Source organism: Amphibalanus amphitrite, unplaced genomic scaffold (assembly GCF_019059575.1).
Source record: "Amphibalanus amphitrite isolate SeventyFive unplaced genomic scaffold, NRLGWU_Aamphi_draft 000137F_arrow, whole genome shotgun sequence".
In the NCBI taxonomy this organism is placed as follows: Eukaryota; Metazoa; Arthropoda; class Thecostraca; order Balanomorpha; family Balanidae; genus Amphibalanus; species Amphibalanus amphitrite.
In genome coordinates, this window is record NW_024881632.1 from 459,739 (window position 1) to 487,392 (window position 27,654).

The 27,654-nt window shown below is 49.5% G+C and overlaps 1 protein-coding gene across 7 annotated transcripts in view; it reads right to left on the bottom strand.

Annotated features, from left to right (window-relative positions):
* Nucleotides 1-1,419: 1,419 nt before the first annotated feature.
* The window catches only part of LOC122382325 (major facilitator superfamily domain-containing protein 4A-like), a 43,984-nt gene continuing 17,749 nt past the window's right edge, over nt 1,420-27,654 (bottom strand). For 3 of the 7 annotated variants that reach the window (XM_043367510.1, XM_043367511.1, XM_043367512.1), the window contains exons 3-13: nt 16,408-16,533; nt 15,911-16,013; nt 14,053-14,124; nt 10,023-10,218; nt 7,389-7,595; nt 6,957-7,169; nt 6,619-6,792; nt 5,243-5,390; nt 4,833-4,903; nt 4,263-4,380; nt 1,420-4,025 (exon numbers count right to left, since the gene is read on the bottom strand). In XM_043367510.1, the coding sequence (XP_043223445.1) occupies nt 3,871-4,025; nt 4,263-4,380; nt 4,833-4,903; nt 5,243-5,390; nt 6,619-6,792; nt 6,957-7,169; nt 7,389-7,595; nt 10,023-10,218; nt 14,053-14,124; nt 15,911-16,013; nt 16,408-16,533 (1,583 nt within the window). In that variant the 3' untranslated portion in view covers nt 1,420-3,870. Of the gene's footprint in view, nt 4,026-4,262; nt 4,381-4,832; nt 4,904-5,242; nt 5,391-6,618; nt 6,793-6,956; nt 7,170-7,388; nt 7,596-10,022; nt 10,219-14,052; nt 14,125-15,910; nt 16,014-16,407; nt 16,534-23,525; nt 24,380-27,654 lie in introns of those variants that run through there. The other 4 variants (XM_043367516.1, XM_043367517.1, XM_043367509.1 and 1 more) reach the window with 3 other exon arrangements.

Consider the following 27,654-nt stretch of genomic DNA (forward strand, 5'->3'; position numbering starts at 1 on the left):
AACAATGTTCCGCTAACTACATAAATATTTGAACATAATGTCATTTTAGATACGTTTATCTGCACCTTAGAAACTGCTATATTTTCAAATTTTCCCTCATTACCTTAAGTAAGGATGCATTGGGTGATGCGTTGCATAAATGGCCTAATTACTCACTGAAAATGTTCTTTAAATAGCACAAGTGCAATTTGTAAGAAGCAGAGGTGGCAAAAGGTGAAAATTTTGGGAACCAAACTCGAACCAGACCCGACTGGATATTTCTGGAACCAGTCGGACCCGGTCGAAGTTGGAATCGGAACCAGTTGGACCCGTTCCCCAAAAGTCAAGTAATACAAAGCATTTGTAGGTAGCATTGCAGGTAGGTAGGTAGGCTGCATCATGTGAAACAGCCTTTTTCGCACTGGAAATATTCATGAGGTGCAGTGTGCAAAGAAACATACATGAGCAAATGTTTTCTTTCCATTCACTTCATATTTTGCAATCATTTGTAGTGTGCATGATGTATGGTTTATGGCAGGACCCGGTTGGACCCGTCAGAAAATTTCCAGGAACCGGTCTGGACCCATATGGGTCCAGACTGGTTCTTTGGACCGGGTCCTCGGGTCCACATTTTGCCACCTCTAGTAAGAAGTTAAAACAAAAAAGCGCACGTAACTGGTTAACAGATCCCTTCACATTTATTCGAACATTTTAATACTCAGTTGGAGGCACGGCCTCCCTCAAAACTCGAGAAAAGCCTTGAAAATTACTTTACCTACAACTGGACCTTAGTCTGAAGCTCATTTATACCTACCAAACTACCTTACTGTCGTGAAGCAAGCTATGCAACATTTTTGACCAAGTTCGTTTCGAGTGGAGCACACATCGTCGGTCCCTCGTTAACCACATCTTTTTGCGGTGGCGCGGGCCTTAAAATGTTTTCTGAAAAACACTCAGAGAAAGTGGAAGTCCGTTTGAATCGCCTATCGCCGTAGGAAAACATCGAGAACCTGGGCCCTCGACAGGCTACATAAGCGCATGCTAAGTTTAATCACCAGTTTGTATGTCATTATACTGCATCAGTCGTTTGGATATCATTTTATCCATCCGTTTTCAGATTTCTTTCATTAATATACTCATTTTTTAATTCATTAGCATTATTGACTTTTTGTATATTGCCTGTAATTTTAATGCGGACTTCTTCGGCCTCATTACATTTTTATCGCTCTTTTCCTGTCAAGTGTGCGTGGAGGAATGTCAGTATTCCGGTAAGTGTCAAGACAAAAAAGTTTGTGACAAAACGAGGACCGCTGGGTGTTCTTATGCACTGCGCGAGGTCCGAATACTATAGTGTAATATTATTGTCCCTTGGCCCGTGAATACCTACAGAACATGACTCTCTTCGGTCTTCACTTCACCGATAAAAAAGAAACAGTAGTATCATTTGAGCACATCTATTATAACATATACAAGGGCGCTACCATTAGAGTTAAGCCTATATCACATGACATAATTATGCGCTTGTATGTATGATTCCTATATTTAAACAGCATTCACTCCCCAACACACAGAAAACAGTCAAAAAAAGACGAGAGTTCGGATAATAAATTAGGTAACAGGTGATTGCACAAAAGAAAGGAACAAGAAACGACAAATAACACATTCAATCGCAGATAACATATGCCTACATCGAAACATAGCATTGTTCAACTATTCGTTCACCCGAAGCAAACAACGTCTCTGCTAGCCTTTTCCATTAAATAAATATCTGCAGCCTCTGCAGTCTGCCTCAAACAACATCCATGCACACAACGTAAGGACAGTACGAACACACAAATATGGTACAACCGCTCGACAGATGAATAGAAGTCAAAGCCGTGAGATTGATAATAGGTACATGTTGTTTTTGGAGTAGCAAAAACACTGTGCGCAGTGTTGGCAAAACCGGACCGAAGCCTAAAGAGTGCATTTCTGTCTAGTTGTTCCTGAAAGCACATCGAACAATCCAAATAGTCGCTCCTTTCCTAAATCTATCCCTATTCCTAAGCTCGAACGGCTGCAGTCAGCCGAGAGACGGAAAATTCAGCTCTAGATAAAGACTGAGAAACTCGACCGCGAAACGTGGCCAGAGGCATAGATATCGACGAGAATGTTGAAATCGACGAGACATTCACAGTCACAGCGAGTTGACAACACGTCTTACGGAGAACATTGGCCGGTAGTGAGACGGTGACCGACCATTGAGAGCTGATCGGCCGAGGCAGGACGGCGAGCCCCGCGGCTGGAGCCGGACAGTGAGCCCCGCGGCTTGGGGAGCCGGACCGTACGCCCCGCGGCTAAAGACTCGGACCGTGCCCCCGCCGTTCAGAGTGCGATTAGCGGCTCGGGAGGCATATCTCATTACCGCCACAGGAAACCGACGGATCAGGGAATCGTGGAAGGGCAGACACTCGACAGCTGAACACGGCACCGCTACCCAGACACCATGGCAGTCCACTGGAATCGTACACGCCAAGTGCCAAGGCGCAGCGCCCGGACCAGCTACGAACTTCGAGTAGACGGGAAAAGAGAACGCGTACCGTTTTAGAATAAAATGATATGCTTCTATTTTGGTTCGGTAAGTCCGAGAAAAGGGCTTGATTCCCTAGGAAGCACTGGTGGAACAAGTACAAGTTACTTTAGGATTCATTGAAGTTATGATTCAAAATTTCAAAATAACTAATATATATATGTTATAAAAAAAACTCACGCACATTGACTGGACAGGAAAAGTCGGAGGATTCAAGAGGCGGACTTACTCGAGAACACCCATTCTACGCTAGCGAACATTGGAATCGTATGCCATACCTGCCATGGCACACAAATACACTCACAGCTCCAATAACCTGTGGACAAAAACAAAACCGAATTGCCTTGACCAAACCAAATGACTCATATCCACTGCCCACATCTGAACGCTTAAGAGACTGCGATCGAAAACAAAGTCCCTATGGATCTCCAATTTACCATTTCATGCGATGATGCGCATGCTTCCAGTGTGGGAGGAAATATATAACAGAACGTAACTATTGCTGGAGTCCCATCAGTCGTAACGTTTGCATTCCGTCGACAGTTTTCATGGCTATGTACCCCAGCAGCTACGCATACGAACAGCCCTATCCCGATAAATGATAATAAACATCCGAACAACAACTTCCGTCCTGTAACAGTTGAACAGCCTCCCATAAATGAATGGCGTACTGTCGTGCACTCAGTCGTATCCCAAAAGGGTGACCACACGGGACTTCGGGGCCTCTTACGGCCGGCTCATTCAGCTCCACACACGCCCTCTATCATACTCGACACTTGCATTCGCCAGAGTTCGTTTCGCACATCACACTCTCTCCGTAGTGTTCGCCTCAGCCGTCTCCACCGCGCACACGACATAGTCTCCACGGACGCTCCTGGCTCGCCGAGAAACCACCAGCAATGCAGCGGCATCAGCTCTTGGTGCTCCGCCCTCCAGTATAACTTAACGTCCTCTCTTCGGTTTTCCACTGCCTCTCACACAAACACTTGACGCACAGCGTTCGACAAATAACAGCAATAAGTCCTCGAGCTTTCTAGTCGCTCTCTCAGAGCGTTCCCAGCTTTTCCTAATGCCCGATGTCGTCGACCAATCATCCAGCGCCACCTATCGGTCGACCGACTCGTAACCTCTCCGACACATCGCTTCACACTTCCACTTCACAACACCTCGGCCGGACCATCCTGGTACCCTCCACCTTCATATGACCGGTCTGCGCCTCACGACCTCACCACATCATCTCTCTGGAACAGCGCACACCCAGGTGCCCCTCAGCAGCAACACTCCGCTGACCAGAGGCCGCCCTAGCTGACCCAGAGGCCGACCTAGCTGCCCTTGCCGTTGGGGTTGAAGTGCAGCTCACTGGAGCTGACCTCGTGTGGCATGCGTGAGTAGTAGGTTACGTGTTGACTCATCAGACCGGTGTCCTCGCCGGGGTCACTGCCGGATCCCATACAGCAGCGGAACAGGCGGAACAGACCTGCCGAGGGGACGGAACTTCGTCAGAGGGTGATACTGCGACGGAGGAGGTCGTTCGAAGGGTAATATGTTATCTTCATCGTGGTATATAATGTGTAGAACAAGCGGTAGAATCTTATCGTAGGTGATATAACGTTGCTGGTGTCATCAAATGAGAAAAAAATCATTATCATTTGTACGGAATACGTCTTTCCTCCATTTCTCCCAACAGAGCGGCCATCTTTACCTATTCACTTACCGGCCTGGTTCTTTATCGAAGCGCCCACGACGAACAGGACAAATACGACGATGATCGAGATGAGGACCACCAGAATCACGTTGATCTGGAACATGACTGGACCCACCGACTCGAACTCCTGCAAAAAATGAATCAAGCATATCACACTTGTCACCAATTACCAGTGTCTGAACAATTTCCAGAATGAACAGGCAGTCTCAGCTGCTCAGTTCCTTACAATGGCAAAGGTTGAACCTAAACACCTTTTTTTTTGGTAGTGGCGTAACGCACTGAGACGCTCAAATTATTGAAGTCATCGGCAATTAACGGCTCCCCATCAATACGACATCCCAGACATCCCCATCTGTTCGCTAACGATTGAGAAAACGGCTGATAAGCCCGCCCGCATACACTCCGTGCCATGCGGCACAGCATAACTTCAGGCGTCTTCACTGCTGCCATCTATGGGCGGCAGAGGAAGCGTCCGCACAAGCGGTACCACGCATACTGGTGAACGGCAAAGCAAGGCACAGAGTCAGTCCGTTTTGAATCAAACTCTACGTGAAGTGGGACAAAAATAGTTTAACTTACGTGTCCGACCACGACGGGCTGGACCATCTCCCCGGCGGCTGCCCCGACCACAATCAGACTGGTGATCACCGCTGTAACAGAAGGGGTAACGTCACCAGTCCAGCCGCTGACAGAATTACTGCATACTAAACATTGAGTATGATAAGCTCTATTTGCTATTTACAAATCATAAACTGGGCGGTGAGAATAATATCGAACGATCGGCTAATCGGTCGAACCGACCAAAAATTAGACGGTTACTGTATAGTGTATACGGAAACTGTACGCATGCTCCTGGCATGTTTCTAACCAACTGTGATCTAAAAACGCCATCTAAAAACAAGGTGTGCTTTTCAGAACGTTACACAAAACATCCAGCACCCTGCAGCTCTCGAAAGTGGCCGCGTTGCGCGCCATCTGCTGTCACGTACAGCTAACGTCGATGTATGTCTCTGCCAGCGAGATAGTGGTGGGGTAGATACTGCTCAGAGAGAGGCCGAACAGGCAGGTGCCGGCGTACACCACCAGACGGCTGTGCTGCCAGATGAGCATCAGCAGGGCTGCCATACCGCAGCCCACCTGCCGGACAGGGCGCGGGCCAGGTCAGCGCGTGTCGGGTCAGGTCAGGTGGACGTAAGTCGGGTTAGGTGAGGTCAGCTGCAAACGAGCCAGTGTCTGTAGGTCGGTAAAAACAGCTCAGGTCGCCTTACCACTACATGTTAGGAGAGACCTCTCCGCTGAAGTAATGAGACGTTCTGGCATCAGCAGCCCGTTTCCGACTGCCGTCAACAGCTCGTTACTCTATCGCTCTACCCGGACGCCACTCTACCCCAGACGATTGCCACAGTCATAAAGACGGACACAGTGACCAGGCCCGCCCCGCTCCAGTAACCGGGCGGCGGCCGTCCCTATCCACCGCCCCGGCGAACGGGTCATCGATCCGCGGTAACAGAGCGCTCCGGTCGCCAGACGACTGAACTCCGCTGACCGAACTGCCCGCGGCAAAACCCGCCTCTCAGAGGTCAGCCCGGGGTCAGCGGTCGGAGGGCAGCAGTCAGAGGGCAGCGGGCAGCGGCCAGGAGGAGAGGCGCCGACGGCAGTGCAGACTGCTGCGCCCAGCCAGCCACTAAGGCTTTTGGGCAATTCAGCTGATGGATATCTAAAGGAGCATCGTGTTGCCGTCTTCACCCAAAGGATTTCCTGATAAGCTGGAGAAGGTTTTCGTCGGGAAGCACGAAGATAGACGGTCACTGGAATTTGTTATAAATGGTTTTGAAGTTGTTTCAGCTGATGCATCAACAAAGAGTTTGTTGATGCATGCTCGTAACATTTATCTCTTTCAACCAGGCAGCTGATGTCTGTAAAAAATCTTCTGTGTTTCGCAAGCAAACTGTCTAAACTTTCGTTTTTTTCTCATAAAAACAGTGCCATGAAGCTTACGTTTAATTTGCAAACCGTTTGAGCTGATGCGGACAATGTTCGCCCAAAACAGATGGATTATGGCGAGAGGAGCTCATTATCCCCAAAAATCCAGGCGGTAGGGTTGAAATTTAGATTCAAGATAGCTTAGTTGCAGCTTTGCATAACTGTGCAACTACGCATTTAGATGATAAAAATTCATGTAATCTAAATATGAGCAACTGCCAATAAAAATGCAAGAAACACCCAAAATTGTTGTAGATAGGCACTGGTTGTCACGTACCTAACCAGTCATAAGATACAGTGCTTGTGTTTTTTATTTGTAAAAATGTAACGATAAAGCTAATTTGTCTATCAGCCCACCATGTGAGAGACCTATTCTACTCACGATGTTGAACATGATCATGAAGGCCGGCGAGAGTTTGGTGGCCACGCCAATGGAGACCAGCCGGCCGACGGCGAACGTGCCCCAGAAGCAGGAGGTCAGGTAGGCGCCCTCTGTGGCCGTCAGACCCGACACCATCTTCCGGGCGTAGCTGTAGATGTAGCCGCCGTAGGCACCCTGGCAGCCAAGGGCGACGGCGGGGTTAGTTAAGCGAGAGCGTACGCGACCAGCCCAAAATGCACAAGTCTTGAAGGAATAAGAGAGCACATTCGTGACTAATAGATGACTTGACTATTATGTTGTATTATATAAAAACTTCACTGTGTTATTGTTCCACGCACCTGCAGTCCGTCGTACATGAAGCAGAGCACGATGGCGCAGATGGTGACCAGCGCCACCTGGCGCGTCGAGGCGGCGTTGTGGTCGTCGATGACGCCCTCGGACGGCACGTGGTGGACCGTCAGGCCGCCGCTCTCGTCAATCTCGTACGTCTCCGAGCTGGAGCCCTTGCGCTTCCGCAGCAGCACGGTGATGACCAGGATCGCCACAGGAATCTGCGGCGGGGGGGGGGGGGGCGGGTCAGGTCAGGTCAGGTCAGATCAGGTCAGGTCAGGTCATAGCTTTGCCAGGTTACCTAGATGATAGGTCATCCGCAACCGTACTGATTATGACCAATTCAAGTATAAAAATAGCACCACGCGCTAAACAGCTACATCAAGTTAAAAGCAATCGAGTTTGTCGAATGCCATTTCGCGTTCATCGGTCGCATTTACCTGGAGCAGCGCCATGATCTCGAAGCCGTACTGGATCTTGGAGTGCTGCAGGATTTCAAGCAGGGCGGCTTCGTTTTCGGTGGAGTTGCCGCGCGCCTGCAGAATGTCGTCGATGAGCGCGAAGCAGTGGTGCGGGTTCTTCAGCAGGAACGGCTCGTTAATCATCGGAGACGCGAACGCCCCCAGCGCGTAGAAAAAGTGCAGCGCCTGAGGACACGAGACGGCCGGAGGTCAATGGGATTGTGAGAAATCAGACGCTAGGTGATGAAGGACCAGTGTCTACATTTGTGTGTTAGTGGGTGGTAGCGAAATGCTGCATAACATAAAATAATAAACAAATGTATTTAACCAGCAATCAACAAAATTAATCAAACAAGCTTCAGCCTGCTGATCACAGTAAGTCAGGAGAATTAAATAAAGAACAGTTTCCGAATGAGAACGTGCTGCAATAAACCTTTATTAGTTTCGTCGCGCTCCTCCTATAGGTATATGGCCACCTGGCACGACACTACGCACGCCCGAACACATTATTTATACGCGCTGCTCGAGCAACAACGTCACATCACACTGTCCCGGAGCTACCCCTGTAGCTCCGCCCACCGAACACGGCAACAAATGCGATTGGTCGAGGCGGAGGCATGTCTCCGTACGCCGTACAGCGACCCCCACTCCAGTGACACGCCCCGAACAGAGTACTGGGTCCGGCTGCCGTCACTCCGCTCAACATATCACTCCCGTGGATGCTTCAGAGAGGAGGATGGGGCGCATCGAGACCCTGGGACAGACGTCATCAACTAGCTGCTCGGCGACATCGGAAATAACTCTGACGAAAACATCCTTATTGTGACTGACCATGCATGCAGCTGCTAGCTGTATACCGTTCAGTTGTCATCAACGATAAGTGACGGGACGTATATAACCTCAGTTTACGACGGGAGTTCGTGTCGCTGCACCATTTGTAACTGCAGCGGATGATGAGGAAACCCCTCTCCGTCCCCAGTCTCCAGACCGACCCATGGCCGGCGGAGCGTCCGTGCCCGCTCCCCATGGCAGGCGGGCTGACTGGCACGGGTCGCGGCCGATGACATCCCGGGAGTAATTTAGCGCGCACGCTGGCATCATTCACGCTGAGTGAGCTCGCTGATCGCGCAGCCACTGAGCCGATCGATGGCCGCTGGCTGGGCCGATAGAGACATTAGTGTCACCGCCTGCGGAGACTGGCCGGCCGGCCGCGCGCGGCGCCTCTGAGCCCTCTGAGCCGTCCGCTCCATCGATCTCAAAGAGCGGCGGCGGGGCGGCAGCGCGCCTGCGACTCGTCACTGACGCGCCGCAGTCGCCGCGGCGGCCGATTAGTGCGCCACTAATGTCCCGGCCGTGCTATCGCCGCAGCGGCGACACGCGACTCACGGACTCAGCCCTTCCGTCCCGGAGAAGTTGAGCAGGCTGCGGCACTTCATGTTCGTGTGACCTACACTAGCGTACCTACATACTGCGCATCTGGGGTGGAAATACGGCAGGATGATGATCATGTAGGCCCGGGAGAGGGACGGATGGGAAAGAGAAAAATAGAACTGAGTGGAGATAAGAGAGAAGAGAGCAAGAAAGGAGATAACAGAGCGCTAGAGAGAAGAAAAGAAGGAGATAGGGAAGTTGAGAAATAAAAAGTATAGCTGCATGACTTGTCAACTCAATGCTTAAATTTTGGACACTAATAGAAATAGAAAACCGAGTTAGGTCACGAAATGATGAGAATACGAAGCTCAGCCACGGTTATTACTCGATGCAAAAAAAAAAAAAAACTCATGGTGAACTAAAGTAACACAAAATGAAACCGTTGCTGGTGCCAGGCAAGTCAGTTAACGAGAAAATCGACGAGAGGGTTCTCGGCTCAGTCAGCCCGACTACAGAACACTGCAGCAGTCAGTCCCAGCAGAGCACTGATAGTCAGCCCCAGCAGAGCGCTGGAAGTCAGAGGAGGCTTAGCGCGGCGGCTGAACGAGGCACGACCGTCAGCGGGGCTTAGGGCGGCTCCGGGCGTCCCTCGGGCTGATGGGACGCTCTGCCGAGCAGCGCCGACGGCGTCGACGGAGAGCCGATGACGTGAGACTGCCGTCATCATCCTGAGCCGCAGATCGCCACAATCACCCAGTGAATGATGGCCGGCGATGAGTCCCGACCCCTGAGGCGCATAATGATGACAGGAGATATAATTCAGCCCGACTACCGACTCATCGTCTTATAAACGAGAATGTAAGAGCGCTCTTCTATTCATTACGCCGTAAAGTAACACTTTGTTGGGGTAGGTTGGATATTGCAGCAGCCCAGAATACCAAGCGGGTAAATGACGCCTCACTGCCTGTGCTTCGCGGGCATAGCGGTACTCGAGATGCATATTAATGAACACTCAAAGGCTTACCGTGCAGGGCAATAGATACAGAGTACCAACAGTCCCCCCCCCACGCTTCTCACCAACCAGCACCGCTTTTGTCAACAACACCACCGACAAGACCCCTCTGCATAACGCAACCCGCCCCTCTGTATCGTTTTCCGCCCCCTTCAGACCAGCAGGTACTCTGGGCTGACCAGTGACTAATCCTCTCCTCCTCTCCCTGGCCTCAGCCGACCAACACCCACCTGCAGGAAGGGCGCCACGTTGGATCCGTAGAGCTGGATCATGCAGAGGTTGGCCACGGTGTCGATGATACCCATGAAGAGTCCCATGGCGGCCAGGTTCAGCGCCAGCATCGAGAGGCTCCAGCACTGTGGCACCATGGCCAGCGTGACGGCCAGCATCAGCAGTGACACCAACATGGCGCCGTGCGCCGACGTCCTGGCAGGGGCAGACGGGAGGGTTAGCTGCTGAGGTCCTAATCATAGGGCACAGATACGGGGAAGTGAGTCGCTGACGTCTTGAACAGAGGCGAGGGGTGGCCGAGACGTCCCGACAATAAACGGACGGGCGACTGACTGCAGTGGCCCGATCAGAAGAGAGCAGTCAGCGGGAAAGTGGCCGTTTCACGCATATGACTCTTTAGTCTTCACGCTTCAGACATGGGAAGCCTCAATGCTCAACAACCTTGCTCCGCAGATCTAAGAGGCTCAAACAGCTAATGCAGGATGCCGGCTGAAAATGGAGCTGCAACAGTCGGCAGTAAGCTGTGATAAGGGAGGAAAAGCAATGGCGGCTCGAGCCGGATCCACTGACCCGCTGCTCCGTCGACCGCCGCCCCTCTCCCCTCCCCTCTATGGACCATAGACCTCTCTCCTCCCCTCGGACTCCCGCGGCCCTCTCTCCCCCCTCGGACCACTGCCCTTCCTCTCTCCTCGGACCGCCGCGGCCCTCTCCCCTCAGAGCCGTTCCATCACAGCCGACAGGGCACTGATGGTGTCGGCTGGCGGCACGGGCAGACCGCAGCTGCCTTATAGACGCTGCTGATTATAGCCGCGCCAGGACGCTAGCCGACCATTGCAGAAGGTCAACAGCGCTTGGAACGTCACATGAGCAATAACAAAACTCAGTTACGCAGTTAGGCCACAGCAATCCGTGATATACACGGTCATGTGTACACAGTCCATACGCATTCCATGTAAGGTTTACACCGTTTGAATGTCGGGCGGCTATTCACTGGTTCATTCAGGTGCTCTCGGGTTTTATTCAGCCGGATAGGGCGGCGACGGGCGGACCGATCAGCAGAGCACCAATATGTGCCGATAGCAGCCGCGGTTGGCGCGATGAGTCATATCGGACAACATGGCACGAGATAACCCCTGAAACGTTCACTTTAGGATGGTGATTCATGCATCAGGCGGTGTTGTCCGAAAATGAGGCACGGCTTTGGTCTTCCCCGTTACTGGTAGGGGCCCACTAATGTGGGTGTGACAGGGCCACGGCCCGGCCCGGCCGGCACGCACATTTCCAAACAGTTCCGCTGTTGGACAGATGACATAACCGGCACGTCCCCCGGAAATCGGGCGTCTGGACATCCGGAGACATGGCAATTCTCTCAGCTGCTCGGCTGACAACCGTAACGTATACATCAGACACTCTGACAGCAGCGTACCGCGTCTTCAACACTAAACAGTGCGGCGGCTGGGACCGCTGTAAAATTCCCTCTCACGGCCTTATTTTAGCCTGATCAGTTCATGAATTTGCAAAGCCCGGGAAGCCCCTCTTTTTGTAACTGAGCCAGCTACCGTCGCCGTCGAGCTCAGGCGGCTGCATCTGCAAGCAGCTCGAACTCCCCGGACTGCTGGTGACCGAGTGGCCCTGGCGCGGATGGCCGGCCGACGGGCGGAGGATTTGGCCGCTTTTCGTCGGCCGGGGAGCGGCGTGGGTGGGCGGGCCGGCGGCGGAAGTGTAGCCGCTCCGGCTGGGACTGGCCCGGGCCGCGGGAGGCGAGTGGGCGGATCAATACGGGGGCGGCGGCACGGTCAGCCGCCCTCCCAGCCGCCCAGCCTCCGCAGTCCCCAGCCTCCAACCGGCCCAGGGTCCTTCTCCCCCCCCCTTCCCCAGCCGCCCCAGCCGCCCAGACTCCTCAGTCCCCAGCCTCAAACTAGCCCAGGATCTCCCCCCTTCCTCAGCCGCTTCCAGCCGCTCCCAGCCGCCCCAGCCGCCCAGCCGCCTCAGTCCCAGCCTCAAACCGGCCCAGGGTCCCCCCAGCTGCCCTCCCAGCCGCCCCCAGCCGGCCCAGCCGCTCAGCCTCTGCAGTACCCAGCTTCAAACCGGCCCAGGGTCCCCCCTTCCCAAGCCGCTCAACCTCCTCAGTCCCCAGCCTCAAACTAGCCCAGGGTCTCCCCGTCACCCAGTCTCCAGCTGACCCAACCCAGGGTTCGGGGTCTCACATTGACCAGACCGTGGCCGGTTTGATCATTGGTCACCCGCCCTCACACTTCCGGGACTGTCAGCTGCCCAGCCTTCAACTGGTCCACCGAGAACCGCACAGCAGTTCTCGACCTCTGCACCGTCCCGAGACGTGAGATCGACAGACGACCGGCCGCGTGGAGGCTCAGGGGTGGCAATCGGGACTGGTACAACTGTTCAGTCTTTCAGTGCTTTAAATGCAAAGATAAATAATGTAAATACCGATATAACTGAACTATGTATAGTTACGTCTTAGAAATAGAAGCATCACGGCCTCTTGATGGAAATGATTACAAGTACGGTAGCATTACTAAAAGCTTAGTTCGCTGAGGCCCATTTTGAGTAATATTTGACATTTCGGCTCCAGTCTAGACAGAGACGTTAGCGGGGCAGTAAACTGGAGCTGCCCGTCCTCTCGAGCAGCGGGGTCGGTGGATCGAACTGGCCCGGTCATGGGAGGGACGGCCGACCACCGCCCCAATGCGGCCACCCGTCACTGAGTGGACGTGTTACCATGTAAGCGTCAGCGGCTCGACACCGCATACCTCAGCGGCAGCTGGGCGCCGACAAACTATTTCCATAGTTATTTATCATCAGATCCTGGTTGATATACGAGTAATGGCGAGCGCAACAATGGATAAAGCTGAATAGGGGATACTGCAGACGAGAAACTCAAATTAAGCACGCTACACATCAAGGCAACGAGACTAGCAAAGACAAGCGAAAGGGAATGAGCATTTCGTTGTGCGCAAAACCAAACGTCGAATTATGTGCGCATGTATCGGTGTGTTTAGACGTTGCTGAGCCTATTTGTCACAAAATAGACGTTCGAGCACCTACATTGGATACTTGCACAGCAGATTCAAATTCAGTCAGACACTGATCACGAAAACAGCTCACACACAAAACTCGACAGCACTGCAATGCATATCAGCACATGCATACGAAGCACATTGCAAAAAGCACAATGCACACACTCATGGCATGATGCACGGGCAAAACTGGTGCCGGTTTAGCATGCGGAAGCGGATCTTTGGGCTGGTAATGCATTTACTTACCATTGCAAGCTAACCGCTGCATCGTCTCGGTTTCCAACTTTGTCTTTACCCTTGCAGATGTTGATATGTGATCGCCATATCGACCTCTTGGCTCCCAGATGGGTCGGTCTCGCAGACACAACCATGCTAATGTGTATTGTGTAATGTCCGTCATGCAGGTTCAATGGGAGAGAATGGAGTCGAAAACTCGCGCAATAGGTTCAACTTATCCCTTACGTATCATAGCTGGCAGTTCTTCATTTTCCCACGATGCATCGTGGGAAAATGAAGCTTATGAAGCATAACTTTACGCCATCGCGATGGCGTAAAGTAACCCTCCAAGCATTTTGGCCAGATGCTATAGTTGATCGAATCAATCCATTAGTGCCCATTTAGACCATGCATGACTTCTCCTGCCATCGGAAGCAGAATCCGCAAGCCACAGTCGGTCCTCTCGGCAAACTATGTCTCTTTCTTGCCCTATATGTAGATGGATTGCATGCTTGCGTGTTAGTATCCAATGTTCACGATATAAAATCCAGGATGTTTCGTTGACCTAAGAAGGTATCCACAAAACACGCCAACTCAGCTCCCCGAAATTTATCTGGACGACGACGACCGAACAAACCCAAAACAGCACCCCACTCTCAGCGCCGCGTGCATTGGCGCCGTTCACCCAAAGTCGCCGACGCGGAGCCCCAGGCAGCGGCCTGCCCCGAGGCGATGCCCGGGCAGCCGGTCACGTGACGCTGACGTCACAGCTCACCTCCAGTGGGCGGAGCCGGAACAGAACGGCAGACAGGACATACCGGGCAGCATGGACTTGCCGTCCATGATTCTTAAACAGACCACCGGGCGGGGTGAGGGGTGCAGCGCGCGACAGTGCAGTGAGGCAGCAGACAGACAGTGTGAGGGGGATACATAGCTAATAACGTACACACGTGCCCATTGCTGTGGCTCGGAGGCACGAGGCAGTACGAATAACAACGAAAATGTTTACGTGATAAGCTAGCTACAACACACTAAGCACTAAGCAGCCTAGCGCTCTATAAGTGAAGGTAGGTACAATGCAACAGTCAGGGCAACAATGAAAGCATGTTTTCCATCCATCAACCAAATGTGTGAGTGTTAGCGCATTACAAAAATAAAAATCGCATGTATTATAAACAAGATACATTACAATAAGCAAATATGCCTTTTACATGAAGTCAGCAAAATATTCATCCAACTAATGCACAGGAACTACACAGTCAAATTCTACAGCCTTAACGTGCGGCACTATGGACTTAAAGGGACCCTCCCACCTTCAAAAAAGTTAATGAATTGGCATGAAAGTGATGTCGCTCGGTTCAGAAAGAGCAAAAATGAATATCTACCAAATTTCATCGAAAAATATTCACCGTTTTTCAAGATATTAGACTTTTACTTTTGTTTACTTTTTGGGATCTCCGCTGTTCCTAGCGACTTTATTTGAAAGTGCGGCATTTGTTGCGCGCAAAGCAGCATATACCACCGCGTGCTGCCAAACGTTTTAGTAAAAGATTTAAAAATCGTTAGATCTCCGCTGACGTCACAAATTCTAAGGGGGCATACCAATGCATTAGCCCCTTAGAATCCGAAAACTGCAAGTTTGAAATTACATATCTCCGAATTAAAGCATTTTTCGATGTTGTGAATGCCCAAACCGGTATTTTCAGGCCATGGCCACCAATATGGCTATCTCAACTCAAAACTAATGTTAAGGTGGGAGGGTCCCTTTAACTTTAATCATACAAAAGCCAGGACTGAGTAGAATGTTTGATCATATCCCGCGTGTCATCTCGGCTTTGACCGGCTGAGACAGCCTGCAGTTTGGTCTCTGAACCTGGGCCTTCCGGCACTCCCGAGAGACCGAGCCTGGCGAGCGTGTGTGTGTGTGGGGAGGGGGAGGGAGGCTGGACCTGTGTGTGGGGGGGGGAGAGGGAGAGGGAAGGTCGGGCCTGTGTGTGAGGGGGCGGAGGGAGGGAGGGGTTCGGATTGTGTGGGGACCCGCCTTCCTTCCGCCTGGGGCGGGAGTATCCGGTGTCTAGAAGGGATGGACGGGGCAGCGATGTCTGTGAGGGATGAACGGGACTGCGTTGGGGTGCGACTCGCGCAGAGGGGACGGGCGAGGGCCAGACGGAGCAGTGGATTGCGAGATTGTGTATGCAGCCGGACCCGAGTGCCAGCAGGCTTCGGTGTGCCCATGATCAGCTGATCAGCATCTGGTGCCTAACTGGTTTAGTTCATTTGGGAGAATCGATAAATTAGTAATCAAACTTTTACATAAATCTACTGCGTCTCAAAATGTCACGTCGAATGATAAGACTCATCAAGTCTGGACATTTATCCGATTATCAGGATTACAAGGACACACGGAAACCGAGGGAGCTATCCGCCGAGTAGGGCCACAAGGAACGAGATTTATCGAGTGACATGAACGACGAACGTACCAATATTATGAAACCCGCTTTCCTCGAATCCCCGCCTAAAAACGGTTACCGGTTTCCGTTTTCACACGCGAGTGTTGCTACCGCCCGTAGCCCTACCCGGCTCTGTAAGGACTGTCAGTCTGCGTATTGAACTCGGTCAGGCTGTGAACTCACCTTTGTACGAGGACGCCGCCCACGATGGAGCCCAGCAGAGTGAACAGAGCCTGAGCGAAGAACACCCAGCTCATGGTGGCGAACGGCGTCTCCGTCTGACAGCCTGTCGGTGTAAAATAACCCGTCAGGTGCGTCGAGGTGTAACGCTAGTGCGCCGAATTAAATACCTACAAAGCTATGGTGCTGGATTTACCCAATTTTTGAAGCATAATTGCTTTAATTGATATCTTAAACAACTTAATGGGTAATTATTTTGAAAAAAAATTAGAAACGTTTCATCTGCATAATGCTGTCAAAAGCTTGAGCTCACAAAACTAATTATGAGCCTAAACAGCCTTTTTTTTCTATCGCCAGCAGGTATGGGCCACTTGATAAGCCCTCCGTAGTCCGTTTACAAAAGTCTATGGCCAGCTTCATTATCATTTGCATCCAGAATTAAGTTTCGTGACAATTTCCATTCGCCATTTTCCCGTCATCGCTCGGTGCTGGCCACTCACCGAGATCCCCCAGCGTGGGTCCGAGGAAGGCCACGCACATGCCGAACGACCAGAAGACGAAGCAGTAGGTGATGGTGACGTGCCAGTTCTTGAGGAACATGGACCAGAACTGCACCCTCCTCTCGGCTGTGGACGGAGGGAGGGGAGAGGGGGGGTCAGCCTCCGTCCCCGTCAGGGTCAGGGGGCCCGGCGTGACCGCCAGGCGGACAGCAGAATGGCCGTGCCAGCCACCACTCGTGACCAATGATCATGTAACACAGGTGGTTGCATAACCGTACCCAGACAGGACCGGCCGGCGTCGGCAGCAGAGGTCGGGAGGCACACGATATGGGTGAGCGATAACAACCAGGGCTGTGTTGGTAAGCATCAGGGCGACCAGTGGTCGCGCTGAATGGGATGGTAGTGACGATTTGATGGCAAAGTCATATGTAATGTAGGTCATAAGTCATACAGTGATATGTCGTTATGTCCTTATGACTTACAGGTATCGTGCGTGACAGCGTGGCGGAGTCTTTTACTTCTAATGGCATCCGATTGTTCCCAAATGGAGCATTTGGTTTTAAGTTGCATAATGCAAACAGCTCTTTAGCCGCCCTAAACGCTACCCAACATTCAACAAAAAGTAGGTATAGAAAACGGCAATACGAGCACATGAGATTTGGAAGGCTTTGTAAATGCCATATTCAGCATGCCATTGGTCCACGATGTCCGTGGGCACTGCAGTTTGCATTTACCGTCTACGAGCCGTATCTTGGCAAAGAAATTCGTAGATCCAGAACGAGATACCTAAGCTAGGAATGTAAGAAGCAAGAGGCGATATGAAAGAAATGCAATGAGTTTCATGTTTTCGAGAGCATAGCACGCTTATGTAACCCCTTTTTTAAATTATCTATAGATTATCTAAAATATGTCTTTCCGGGCTATTTATACACTTTATTACACTACGTTTGCTTGTTATTTATATTTTTTAGCCCGCGCATGACTGGGGGGGGCTCTACAGAGCCCCCTCCCGTTTTCAGCAATATTTTATAAACCGTTTGACGGATCAACACGAAACTTGCGGTACCCTCAGAGGCATCAATTTGACACCTTGTGGTAAAATTTCAACTTTCTAGCTACTATAGTTTGGCCGGAAATGACGTCAGAGTGACGTCATGTGGGCCGATTTTCATGCAAAATACTGAATTACGGCAAACGCTCTCAAGAGCTCAGTTTTAAAGCTAGATCCATTTTCTTTGCATGAGTGGACTACAAATACACGTAGCTATCAAACTGCTATCTCGAATTTTCGAAATTTTGAAATTTTTTGAAAAATATGTATTTACAATTACAAAAAATATATTTTTTGATTTTTTCAAAAAGTTTTTGGCTTTTCGCAAAAACCGGAATATATGTGATAGAACACACACTGATGAACTACCTTTGCAAGTTTCAGCTTCATGTCTTCAAAAATAGCCAAGTTATTCGCATTATTGTCAAAATTTTACAATTTTATGTTTTTTTCAAATCCATTTTTCAGTACGTTTTGGACGTCATACAGCAATATAAATGGCACCATCGTGTTCCTGAGCTCCAACTGCATCTGATAGGCACCTTTTTTGTTGAAAAATTTCATTTTCAAAATTTGACCTTTTCTGACCCGAAAGTGACCTGACCTCCGGTAAATTCAGCTGACAATGACCTCAAATGACACAGACGACACTATTTTCGAAATCTACGAGTAAAATGGACCATAAAACATGCGTCACGTGACCGATACATGATATACAATTTTCGTGACCTAGGATGACCTGGCCTTGACCTTAAAAATTCGAAGTAAAAGTTCGGTACCCTCAGGGTATCTAAGGCATCCGTCAAGGAGTGCGTAAACCAAAAATGAGCCTGATCGGACCGGCGGTCCGGCTGTCAGAGCCTAAATTGTGAACTAGCAAAAATGTCGATAATTTTTACTTTGACCTGACCTGTGACGTCATCGGTGACCTCGAGGTCAATAAATGCCAGTTAATGGTAACGCCGCATCCTTGCTCAAACGCGTATCCCAGTCGGTGACACACCAGGGAAATAAGCTAAAATTAGAGCGCTCTATTTATTGCTTCCGCTACTTCACCGTCTCCCATAGGGTCCTGTGTTGAGCTGGTGTCGAGGCTCTAAAAATGACGCCGATTTTTGCACCCTTCTCACGAAAACCGCTCGGACCGCCTGGAAACCAATTGTTCCGCTCTAAAAATTTCATGATCGACGGGAAAATGAATGAGGAAAAGATTGGTCCTGAAATAATTCTGAACTCCCTGTAGAACATATCGAAATATGGCTGCAAACTAGGAGCATGTCAAAATCGCCAAAACAATACAAATAAATTTACCGGGATTTTTTATTTTCCATGCATCTGTGTATGAAATCAGTCGGTTTTTCGGAAAGATCATCTTCTGTTTAATAAATAATTCCACAATTGCAATCGAGAAAAAAAAACATTTCCGCTGTGACAGCAGTTTTGGCATTGTGCCAGTAGTGTGGCGTGCGCGGTGCTGCGCGGTGGTCGGGACGGAGTTGTGAGTATTTTCGGTGTTTTAAATGGTTGATGGCCATTTGAACCAGCTTCATATTATTTCCTACAAATTTTTGCATCAAATTATTGCTTTGAAAGACCATTGAAACCCCTTATCTCTTCAGAAACACGATCATATTTATCGTCGACGAAAATGGCGCGGGACTCCATGTGCATTCCGATCGAAATAAATCGTAAATTAAATAATATTCGATGATAAGTATCATATTCTAGTGACACATTTTCATAAAATAAGGCATAAACTTTGCAAGGAAGTCAACATTGGATAATTGGATTCCTATTTTGCTCACATATCCTTGTAGTAGTCAAATGGCTCAATAGTTAGATAGATGTAAGTTATGTTTTGGCTTGATGTTTGCTGTGAAACCACCCAGCCACTTGCTGGTTGAATGGTTTTCTGATAATTACCGGATAATCATTTCTCCTTTTCCTGAAAAGAAACTAAAATTCCTTTCAAAGTAACCCATTTTAAGGAAAGGTGGCTTGCTCATTGGCATTTCATGTTCTTGTTTTGTTATTGCTGGCAGTATTTTGATACAATAATGAAATATGAATTTTTTGCAATAATAAAACCTAAGACAAACTTAGTTAATGCGTATATCAAACACCTAACAGAAAGATTGTGAGTCCTTGTGACGTGAAGTAGAATACCTATTCTATGAATGTGTTATATATAATATGCCAAATATTAAATTAATTATTATTTGATACTGATAGCTGAGCATGTGAATTATGCCACAATATAATTTCATTTTCTGGTTTTGAAATAGCCGGCAGTATTTTACTTCAACAAATGTAATATACATGGAATACATGTTATGTTACCTATGTTAAAAACTTAAAAGTTTAATAACAGCCAACAGAAGGAGCTGTTTCAGCAGATAATGTTTGTACCTTATGCATTACCTTTCTTTTCTGCAGGACCATGCTTCCGCTGGGTGGTCGACATTTGCCTCCTGAAGAAGTTGAGCAACATGAAGACCACCAGATGAGGTGTCTGCAGTTCATGTGGAACTCTGCAGACTACAAGTGTTATGCCAACCACAACCACAGTGCTGTGATCATGGAGGCATGAACCTCATGACAACACTTCAGATTTGCAGTTGAACCAAAGTGTGATTCAAACCACCTGTGGCATCTCACTCAATGTGTGAACAGTGTGATTATTGTGCAGTGTTCAGCTGCAACTAAGACATTTATTAGTGACTTGTTTTGCAATTAGCCACCAAAAGCATTTTTGGGCTGGCTGCTGTAATTTGTTGTGCACTGCGCAATAGTGGTAGTGTTTTGTCACTTGTCAAGTTGTCAGTTGTGCATGTTGCATGTTTCTCTTCCCTCGGCCCTCATTATCAGTTAAGTGGTGACTTTGGCATCACTCAGTCTCCCCAGATCTCCATTGACTGTCTGTCAACCACCTAGCTTGAGATGGTATTTGCTAATAGTGTCAGAAAAGAAGTGATTGTAGACATTTTTAGGAATATGAGCTCCGTTTCATGCGTGTTCCAGTAGTCATTTTGTCACATGTCCCATAGTGTAATAAATGGGAACTGTTGTTCCCTTTTAAAGGTACTCGCGGATGCAGAAAGCGTTGGGCCTTATTATTAAACGCACCCTCCTATCAGCGACGCACGAAATCGACAAATATCATCCTTTTTAGAACAGGAGGAAACGAAAACTTGTGAACATAGCTGTACCTACAACAGTGCATAAGGAATTGAAATTCTGGGAGTTTTTGAAATTCGGAGAAACTCAAGTTGTCGACAGGTATGCCCCCTTGCACGTCAAAGACCGCCTAAAAAACAAACGTCTACAAATGAAGGCAGTATTCGTATGTTCGTTGTAATTGCAGCAGCCTAGCAACATGTATTGCGGTCCGATGGCGAATTACACTCGTGCTCAAAAACTATGCCAGTAACTGCCAATGCACTTAGGTCATAGGTGAGGAGAGGAAGGGTTATGTCATATGTCAACATCATAGAAATGGCTTCATCTGAGTTGTGCCTATTGTACATAATTCAACCAATCTATGCATTTCGTTTCTTGCAATCTACTCATGCTTTCACTCCAGCTTCAGAGTAATCATCCCATATTGTACGTCTTTAAGATATTGATTTCTATGGCGGTTTGCAATTACTAGCCACGTCTCACCTCAGTTTGGTGGCCCCGCATCGGCCCACTCGGCCGCTCTAAAATTGACTTACGGAGGAGGATGGTGGCTTTTATTTTAGCTTCTCCGCCGACTGCGGGGAGCGCCGTCGCCGAGGTAGGAGCAATAATTAGCTTATGTTTGGGACTAATTTCCACGCTTAATTAACATTTTAATGTTATTTTAATTAATTCATGTTAATCTTTGACGCATTCTCTTTCTATTGATACCATCCACCGGTCTGAGAATTACTGCCTTGCTGCGTAAGGGCCGATAAAAGATCACGCTTTTAGGGGTATCTCTTCAACATGGGGCAGGAGCAATAAATAGAGCGCTCTAATTTTAGCTTATTTCCCTGGTATGTCACCAACTGATCCGTGGTTGGTCTCTAGAGCCGCGCCGGCCGGCCTGTCGAGCGGTGTTCCGACCTGACCTCGCCGGAGGGTTCGTGACGTCACCAGCGGGCCGCCGTGAGCGGGACGGCTGAGGTCCACTCAACGCGGCCCGGGCGAGTGAAGCGAACCAGCAGCGGTCGCTGCCGAGCACGTTTTCCTCCACCCACCCCTCCAACCATCTGCGTTGGTTTTACTTACCTTCATTTCCTTACCTCGTCGACCGTCTCCTCTCTCTTCGCCTGGAAGGTGAATAGGATATAAGGGAGAGAGAGACGGCCGGCCGATAAACAGCCAACACATGAGTATGCTATGGAGCATACGATGCCGAAGCGTTACGGGATTAACTAAAGATAACGCCAGTTATAATAGGTTTCGTTTCACAGTTTTTCCAGGGCTATCAGACGCCGTTTAAATTTTCACGATCGGCCCAGTAGTTTCGGAGATAGGAGGGGGGCTCTGGAGAGCCCCCCCCCCCCGTCACTCGCGTTATGGAAAATACCCCAGTCATGCGCGGGTTAAGAGGTGTCGAGTACAGCAAAGCGGGAAAATTACCAAAAACCGAATTGCACTCTTGTTATCGTAAGTTCATAAAATTATCACAAAACTACAAAATTAATATCAAAAAATTACTTTGTTGCTGTCGTAAGCTCATAAAATTTGCTGACTGAATATCTAAAATATTAAAGTTAATCATGCACCAGCATGTTTACAACTTACAAGTACAAATCCAATCAACCGCATCTTTCTGTGATTGGTACCGACCAGCGGCCGCCATTCACACCTCCTCACACACACACACACAAACACTGAGTGGCCCGCCCTCGTGCGTTCGCTCCCTGGGCGAGGCCAGGGTCGCGCTCGCCTCATGGCTACCAAACAGGAATGGAGCACCTGTGTCGCCGAGGTTCCAGCCCACTCCCGTTTTTGTCTACCTGGCCGGCGGCGAGCTATAAATAGACGCCGACCCGACCCGCTAGGCGTCTCACGCAGTTCAAGGCTGAACGGCGGACGTCCTATTCCACCTCCCGAGTTCAAGGATCGGAGAGGGAGGGAACTACCGTCTAGATCAGCTGAGCGATGGTAGTGCACTTTCTCCATGGCATACGCTGAGCGATTGAATGAAATTCGTAAACACATGCTATATCATACTTGTGCGCAATCCGCCCTGGGAAGTTAAAGGAGACTGCAACAACTCTTTGTCAGCGCGTGTCTCCTCTAGAAAATATGACAGTTTTCTTTGTAAAATACCCTTCAAGGAAGCATATTTTGCCCAAAATCAGACAAGAAGTAGCTAATTGTTCTTTAAGACATAAATTTTAAATTCATTTTTCTCAGTTAATATTTAAAGTCGTCATATGTTGAGCCCATTATCACATATAAAGCCCAAGACTTCAATCTGTTCTTGCTCCTGGCCAAATGGTTTATTTGGAAACAAAGTAGGAATGAGAGCATGCTTACGATGCGTTCATACCTGACTCATTTACGACAATTTCAAAACGTGCAAGAATGTGTTTATAAAATCAACAGCAGAGTTGAAGAATTTAATAATCATTAGGAAGCAACCTAAAAAATGATCAAAATCCTCTCACATGAATCATGAGTAACGATCGCGTCGGGGACGTGTAATGGTCGAGTTTTGTTTCCCCTGTCTAATGTTTCTTCGTTGTAACGAGGCTTTTTACGGGGACTGGCGTGTGGGACGTGCGGCGCCGGTCGTGTGGGACCAGACGCCGGTCCCACACGAGACCGCCGCGCCCAGATCGTATCGTAACCCTCAGGTGTCATGTACCACCGTAATGTTCTTATCTGTTCTATGTGATAATGCAATGAATGAAAAAATAAAAATATCACATATAAACTACTTTATTACGCCCATAGAAGCAAAACGAGAAAATGATTCAGGAAATGCAACAGCGACCCAAAAGAGAGAGTAATAATGAGGGATATAATAAGGAGCAGCGAGCAGCTGGAAGCAAAATCAGCATCACTTTACCCCTGGTCCTCTGCTCACCTGGCACGATGAACACACTAACTTCGTGAGGTTTTCGTGAGTACGGCACTTGGTCATAGTCCAGGGGCGGTCGGCTGGCCTTCCGGGCCGTGGCTGGGGGCTGGTCCGGGGCCTGGGCTGAGGGCTGGGATGGGGGCTGTGTAGGGGGCTGGGCTGGTCGCTGAGGGCGGGTAGGAGCACCGGCCACAGCCGCGGCTGGGTCGTGCTGAGGCTCCATTGTTAATGTGACCCGTCACAGGCACTGTTCAATCACAGGGTCGGCGGCCGCCTCGATCACCCAATTAACATAGTGTCACCACTCCACGCACCAATCACCGGCCAACAGGTCATCCTTCCGTTGGGAGCACATTTTGTGCCTGCTTCTCTGCAGCTTTTGTGAACCGAGCTGTGAGGCTCTGTATCAAGTTTTCAGCTGAGTCAGCTGTTAGGCACACGTCCGTCCCCCGCAGCACTAAGCTCTTCCACAGTCACAGGCTCTTCCTTCCTTTATTTTATATGTAGCCCGATGTAACCGTCAGTTTGCCGTCCTGAGGCAACAACAAGTCGTCCTGTGCCGCGCTCTGACCGTTCTTGTTATAAGCTGACCGTTCTCTTACGTGTTCTGGCCATTTTCTTGCTGTGTTCTCAACGTTCCCTTACCGTATTTTGACTTTGCTCTGACCGTGGTTTAGCTGACGCCGGTCGCCGATGATTTACCGATGGTTTAGCTTCCCTGTGACGCACCGGTCGCTCCTGCCGCCCTCCAGTCCCTCTGATCGGCCTCCAGTCCCCGCGGCCACCCTCCGCTCCCAGTGGCCGTGCTCCGGCCGTTCCCGAGCCGTGCTCCGGCCGTGCCCGAGCACGGCGGTCGACTGGGAGAGGTCGAGCCGCCGCTCTCCGGCGCTGCCACCAGCGCGGCTCGCACGACTGCGCCGGGGGTCGAGTCGATTTAGCGCAGCGGTCGGTGGACAGACTCAGAGTTCCACAATCCACAAGGAAGAGACGTGGGGTAAAGGCAGGTCAGGGCGAGCATATGGAATATGGGGTGCCAGAGTGTCAACACTGAGGGGCACGTAAGTCCAAGCTGAGGCAATGGAGTCTCAGGCTTTTGGGTGCCATCGAGACATGCGAGATCTTGGGGGGGGGGGGGGACATCAGAGTCCCACAGGGGACAATGGACATGCATTGGATAAGGAACCGCAGCGCCACAACGTCTCACGTAAATGCTGAGACAAACAGGAGCGAGGAATGAAATGGTTGTTCCGAAGGAGGGCCACAAACATGTGGAATGATGCCACGATTAGAAAGGGCAGAAACAGGAGAGGACGGGACAGAAACGAGATAGAGACATCATCACGGATCGCAGAGGGAAACGTGAGAGCACCGGCAGTGGAAGAAAACACTCCGTCAACATTTTAATCACGCTTTACTCTGTTCGCTTTAATTGCTTGAGTTCGAGTACCACTGGGCTCCTTATGGTTAACGTACGAGTAATCACATAAGGTAAGTATAATAGAATGCATGCCTAACATGATGTAAGGAACTGCCAATTAATCCCAGATTTCTCCGAAGCATAGCGATTCCCGCTGTCAGTGTCGTCCATACCTTTATGGTCGTTCGAGGGCGGAAGAAGAAATACAGAAATAAATTATTATTTCTACCGAAACAAGACAGACAGTAAAACTCATGCATCGGCAAATTGAATAAGTCAAAACTATCTCAAGAGCTTCAGCACCGAAGCACGTGATGCACGAGGAGCCGCACTATTACTGAATTGCCGGCGAGCGGTGCGGCGCTCTGACGATCGGTCGAGGCAACATGTCAATCGTATTTGCCGAGTGTGAGCATTTATCGAGCGGCCTCCGCGCGCCGGTAACAGAGACGTCACTCGAGAATTAAACGCGTGCCGCCGCACCTTACCTTTAGAGGTACACCTGCTCTATTTGTGCCTCGGCTACATGCATCAGCAATATTTTCCCAATGCGAAAAACTATTAATTTTTTATTTGATTTTCTTTATCGCAAGGACTTATAAACACTGATAACACAAAACACAAATTCATTAGTTGACACTTCGCGCTTGATGATATTACGCTTGATACATTAAATTGTATTTCTGTTGTTGAAAGGCATTTACTAGAGAGCCCTTCAGACGAAGGTCACAGCAAAAAGTCTGGAGATCCAATGATATAGAATAGCAGCAATGGATTGATAGGCGACGGTATGAAATACACGTAAGTCGTATAACCAAACGGTAACAACTTTGAAACTAGCGATCAAGCTGCTAAATGGCGACCAATCAATCGTCTGTGCGAGGCAGGCTGGGGACTATAGATAGATGTGCCTGTTAAAACTGTGTTGGCTCTAACTCAATGAAAGAATTCAACGAACCTCAATAAAAGGCACATCCGCCTGTCGAGATGTAGGTATTCTGGGAACACGCCACACAACGGGGGTATACAGCATCCGTTGTGCCAAGGAAATATGCATGCACGCATGTCGTATGGGCACTAAAATCTAGCAATAAAATAAAATTTCGATGCGCTCGGAAGGCAATGTATATTTTTCCGTATTTCTAGCACTCGGTTATTGAGTAAATATAAAACAGGCTGCGAATTCCAGGAAAAAAGCTCGTATTTCGCAACTATTTGTTCAATTATTCATTTCTAAATAGGACTTTCTGTAAAGAAACAGCAGCCCTTATACCGGACCGGAAGTACCGTCTCTGTAACACTAACAGAGGAAAGGCTCGTACCCATACCGTCTGTAACACTCGCAAAGGAGGGGCTCATATCCATAGCGGCTGGAACACTCACAATATGGGAGAGGCTCATATCCATACCACCGGAAACACTCACATAGGAGAGGTTCGTATCCATAGCGGTTGCTCGTGCCTTGCCGACGGTCATCGCCTCGCTGTTTCGCAGTACTTCGCGCCTGGGCAAATCCCCACAGAAGGAACTCTGCGTACGGACCCATTTGGACGCGTTGGATGAGCTCAACGCGTGCTAAAAATACGGCAGTGACCCGGTCACTCGTGGACGTTCACTGGCGGCACCACTCAAACGGTCACTGGACGTCACGCTCTCGCATTTGGTCCCTGAGTATGTACCGCACTATCGGTCACTCTCACTGCCACCACTATTTCGGTCCATGGGTACCACTTCGGTCACTGGGCAGTGGGCACGATGCGATCCGCATCGCCGCCCTGTCCGAGCCACAACTGAGCTCCAGCGCGACAACTGAGCTCAAGCACCGGTCAGTATGGCACACCGTCGAAAGCCAAGGCCACTGGTACGGGGCCCTTCCTGGACCGGCCACCTCACCTGACGGGGCCGCGATTGGCGAGAGGCGCTGCACGTACCGGCCGATACCAGAACTGCCATCAATGCAGGACCATTGCCAAAAGTTTAGGGGATCTATCACGTAAGAGCATATCCATTATTCATGCGCCGACATCGCTTCTAAAAGAGATCCACCGGGAGAATATTGTAGAGTGCTGGCTGGTTCAGCAGGATTAGCAGAATAATCGTAATCGACAGGGTGACATTCAGCTCGACGATACGGATCAACTGATGCAATATGACCTTTTGCGGTCAGGTCACCTTGCGACTGAGGTCAAATTTTCAAAATGACCTTTCAAGGTCAAATTATATTTTATTCGACGCGTCTCGACGAGAGGAACATGATGTTGGCAGAGTAAGTGTAGTGCCTTTCTTCAGTCAAAGCTTATTACCGAAAAACATTTTGTGTAAGAAAAGCATTTTTAGAACTTATACCTTTTAGAGGCTAAGCCGTTGACTTCAGATAACATCTAAGGTCATGTCAGGGAAAGAACGTTATAACAGTTATCGAATGCGCTTTTCCGCGGCGCTATAGCTCTACTGGTTCCCGTGGTATGCGCCGGTTTGTCAAAAATATTTAACTAGGCAAAATTTGACCTTTAATTACCTCTGGTGACCTGACCTTTGACCTGACCTAAAAATGACAATGTTTTCTCATTAATTTTGACGATCGTTCGAATGCCTGTCGCTCACCGCGTGTCGCTACGTGGCCCAGGAGCCGACTTATATGGGGGAGGGGCGTCTCCCCCCCCCCCCCCCCCCAGCAGGACCTGGAAAGCTCAGACCACCAGCACGGCGCGTGATAGC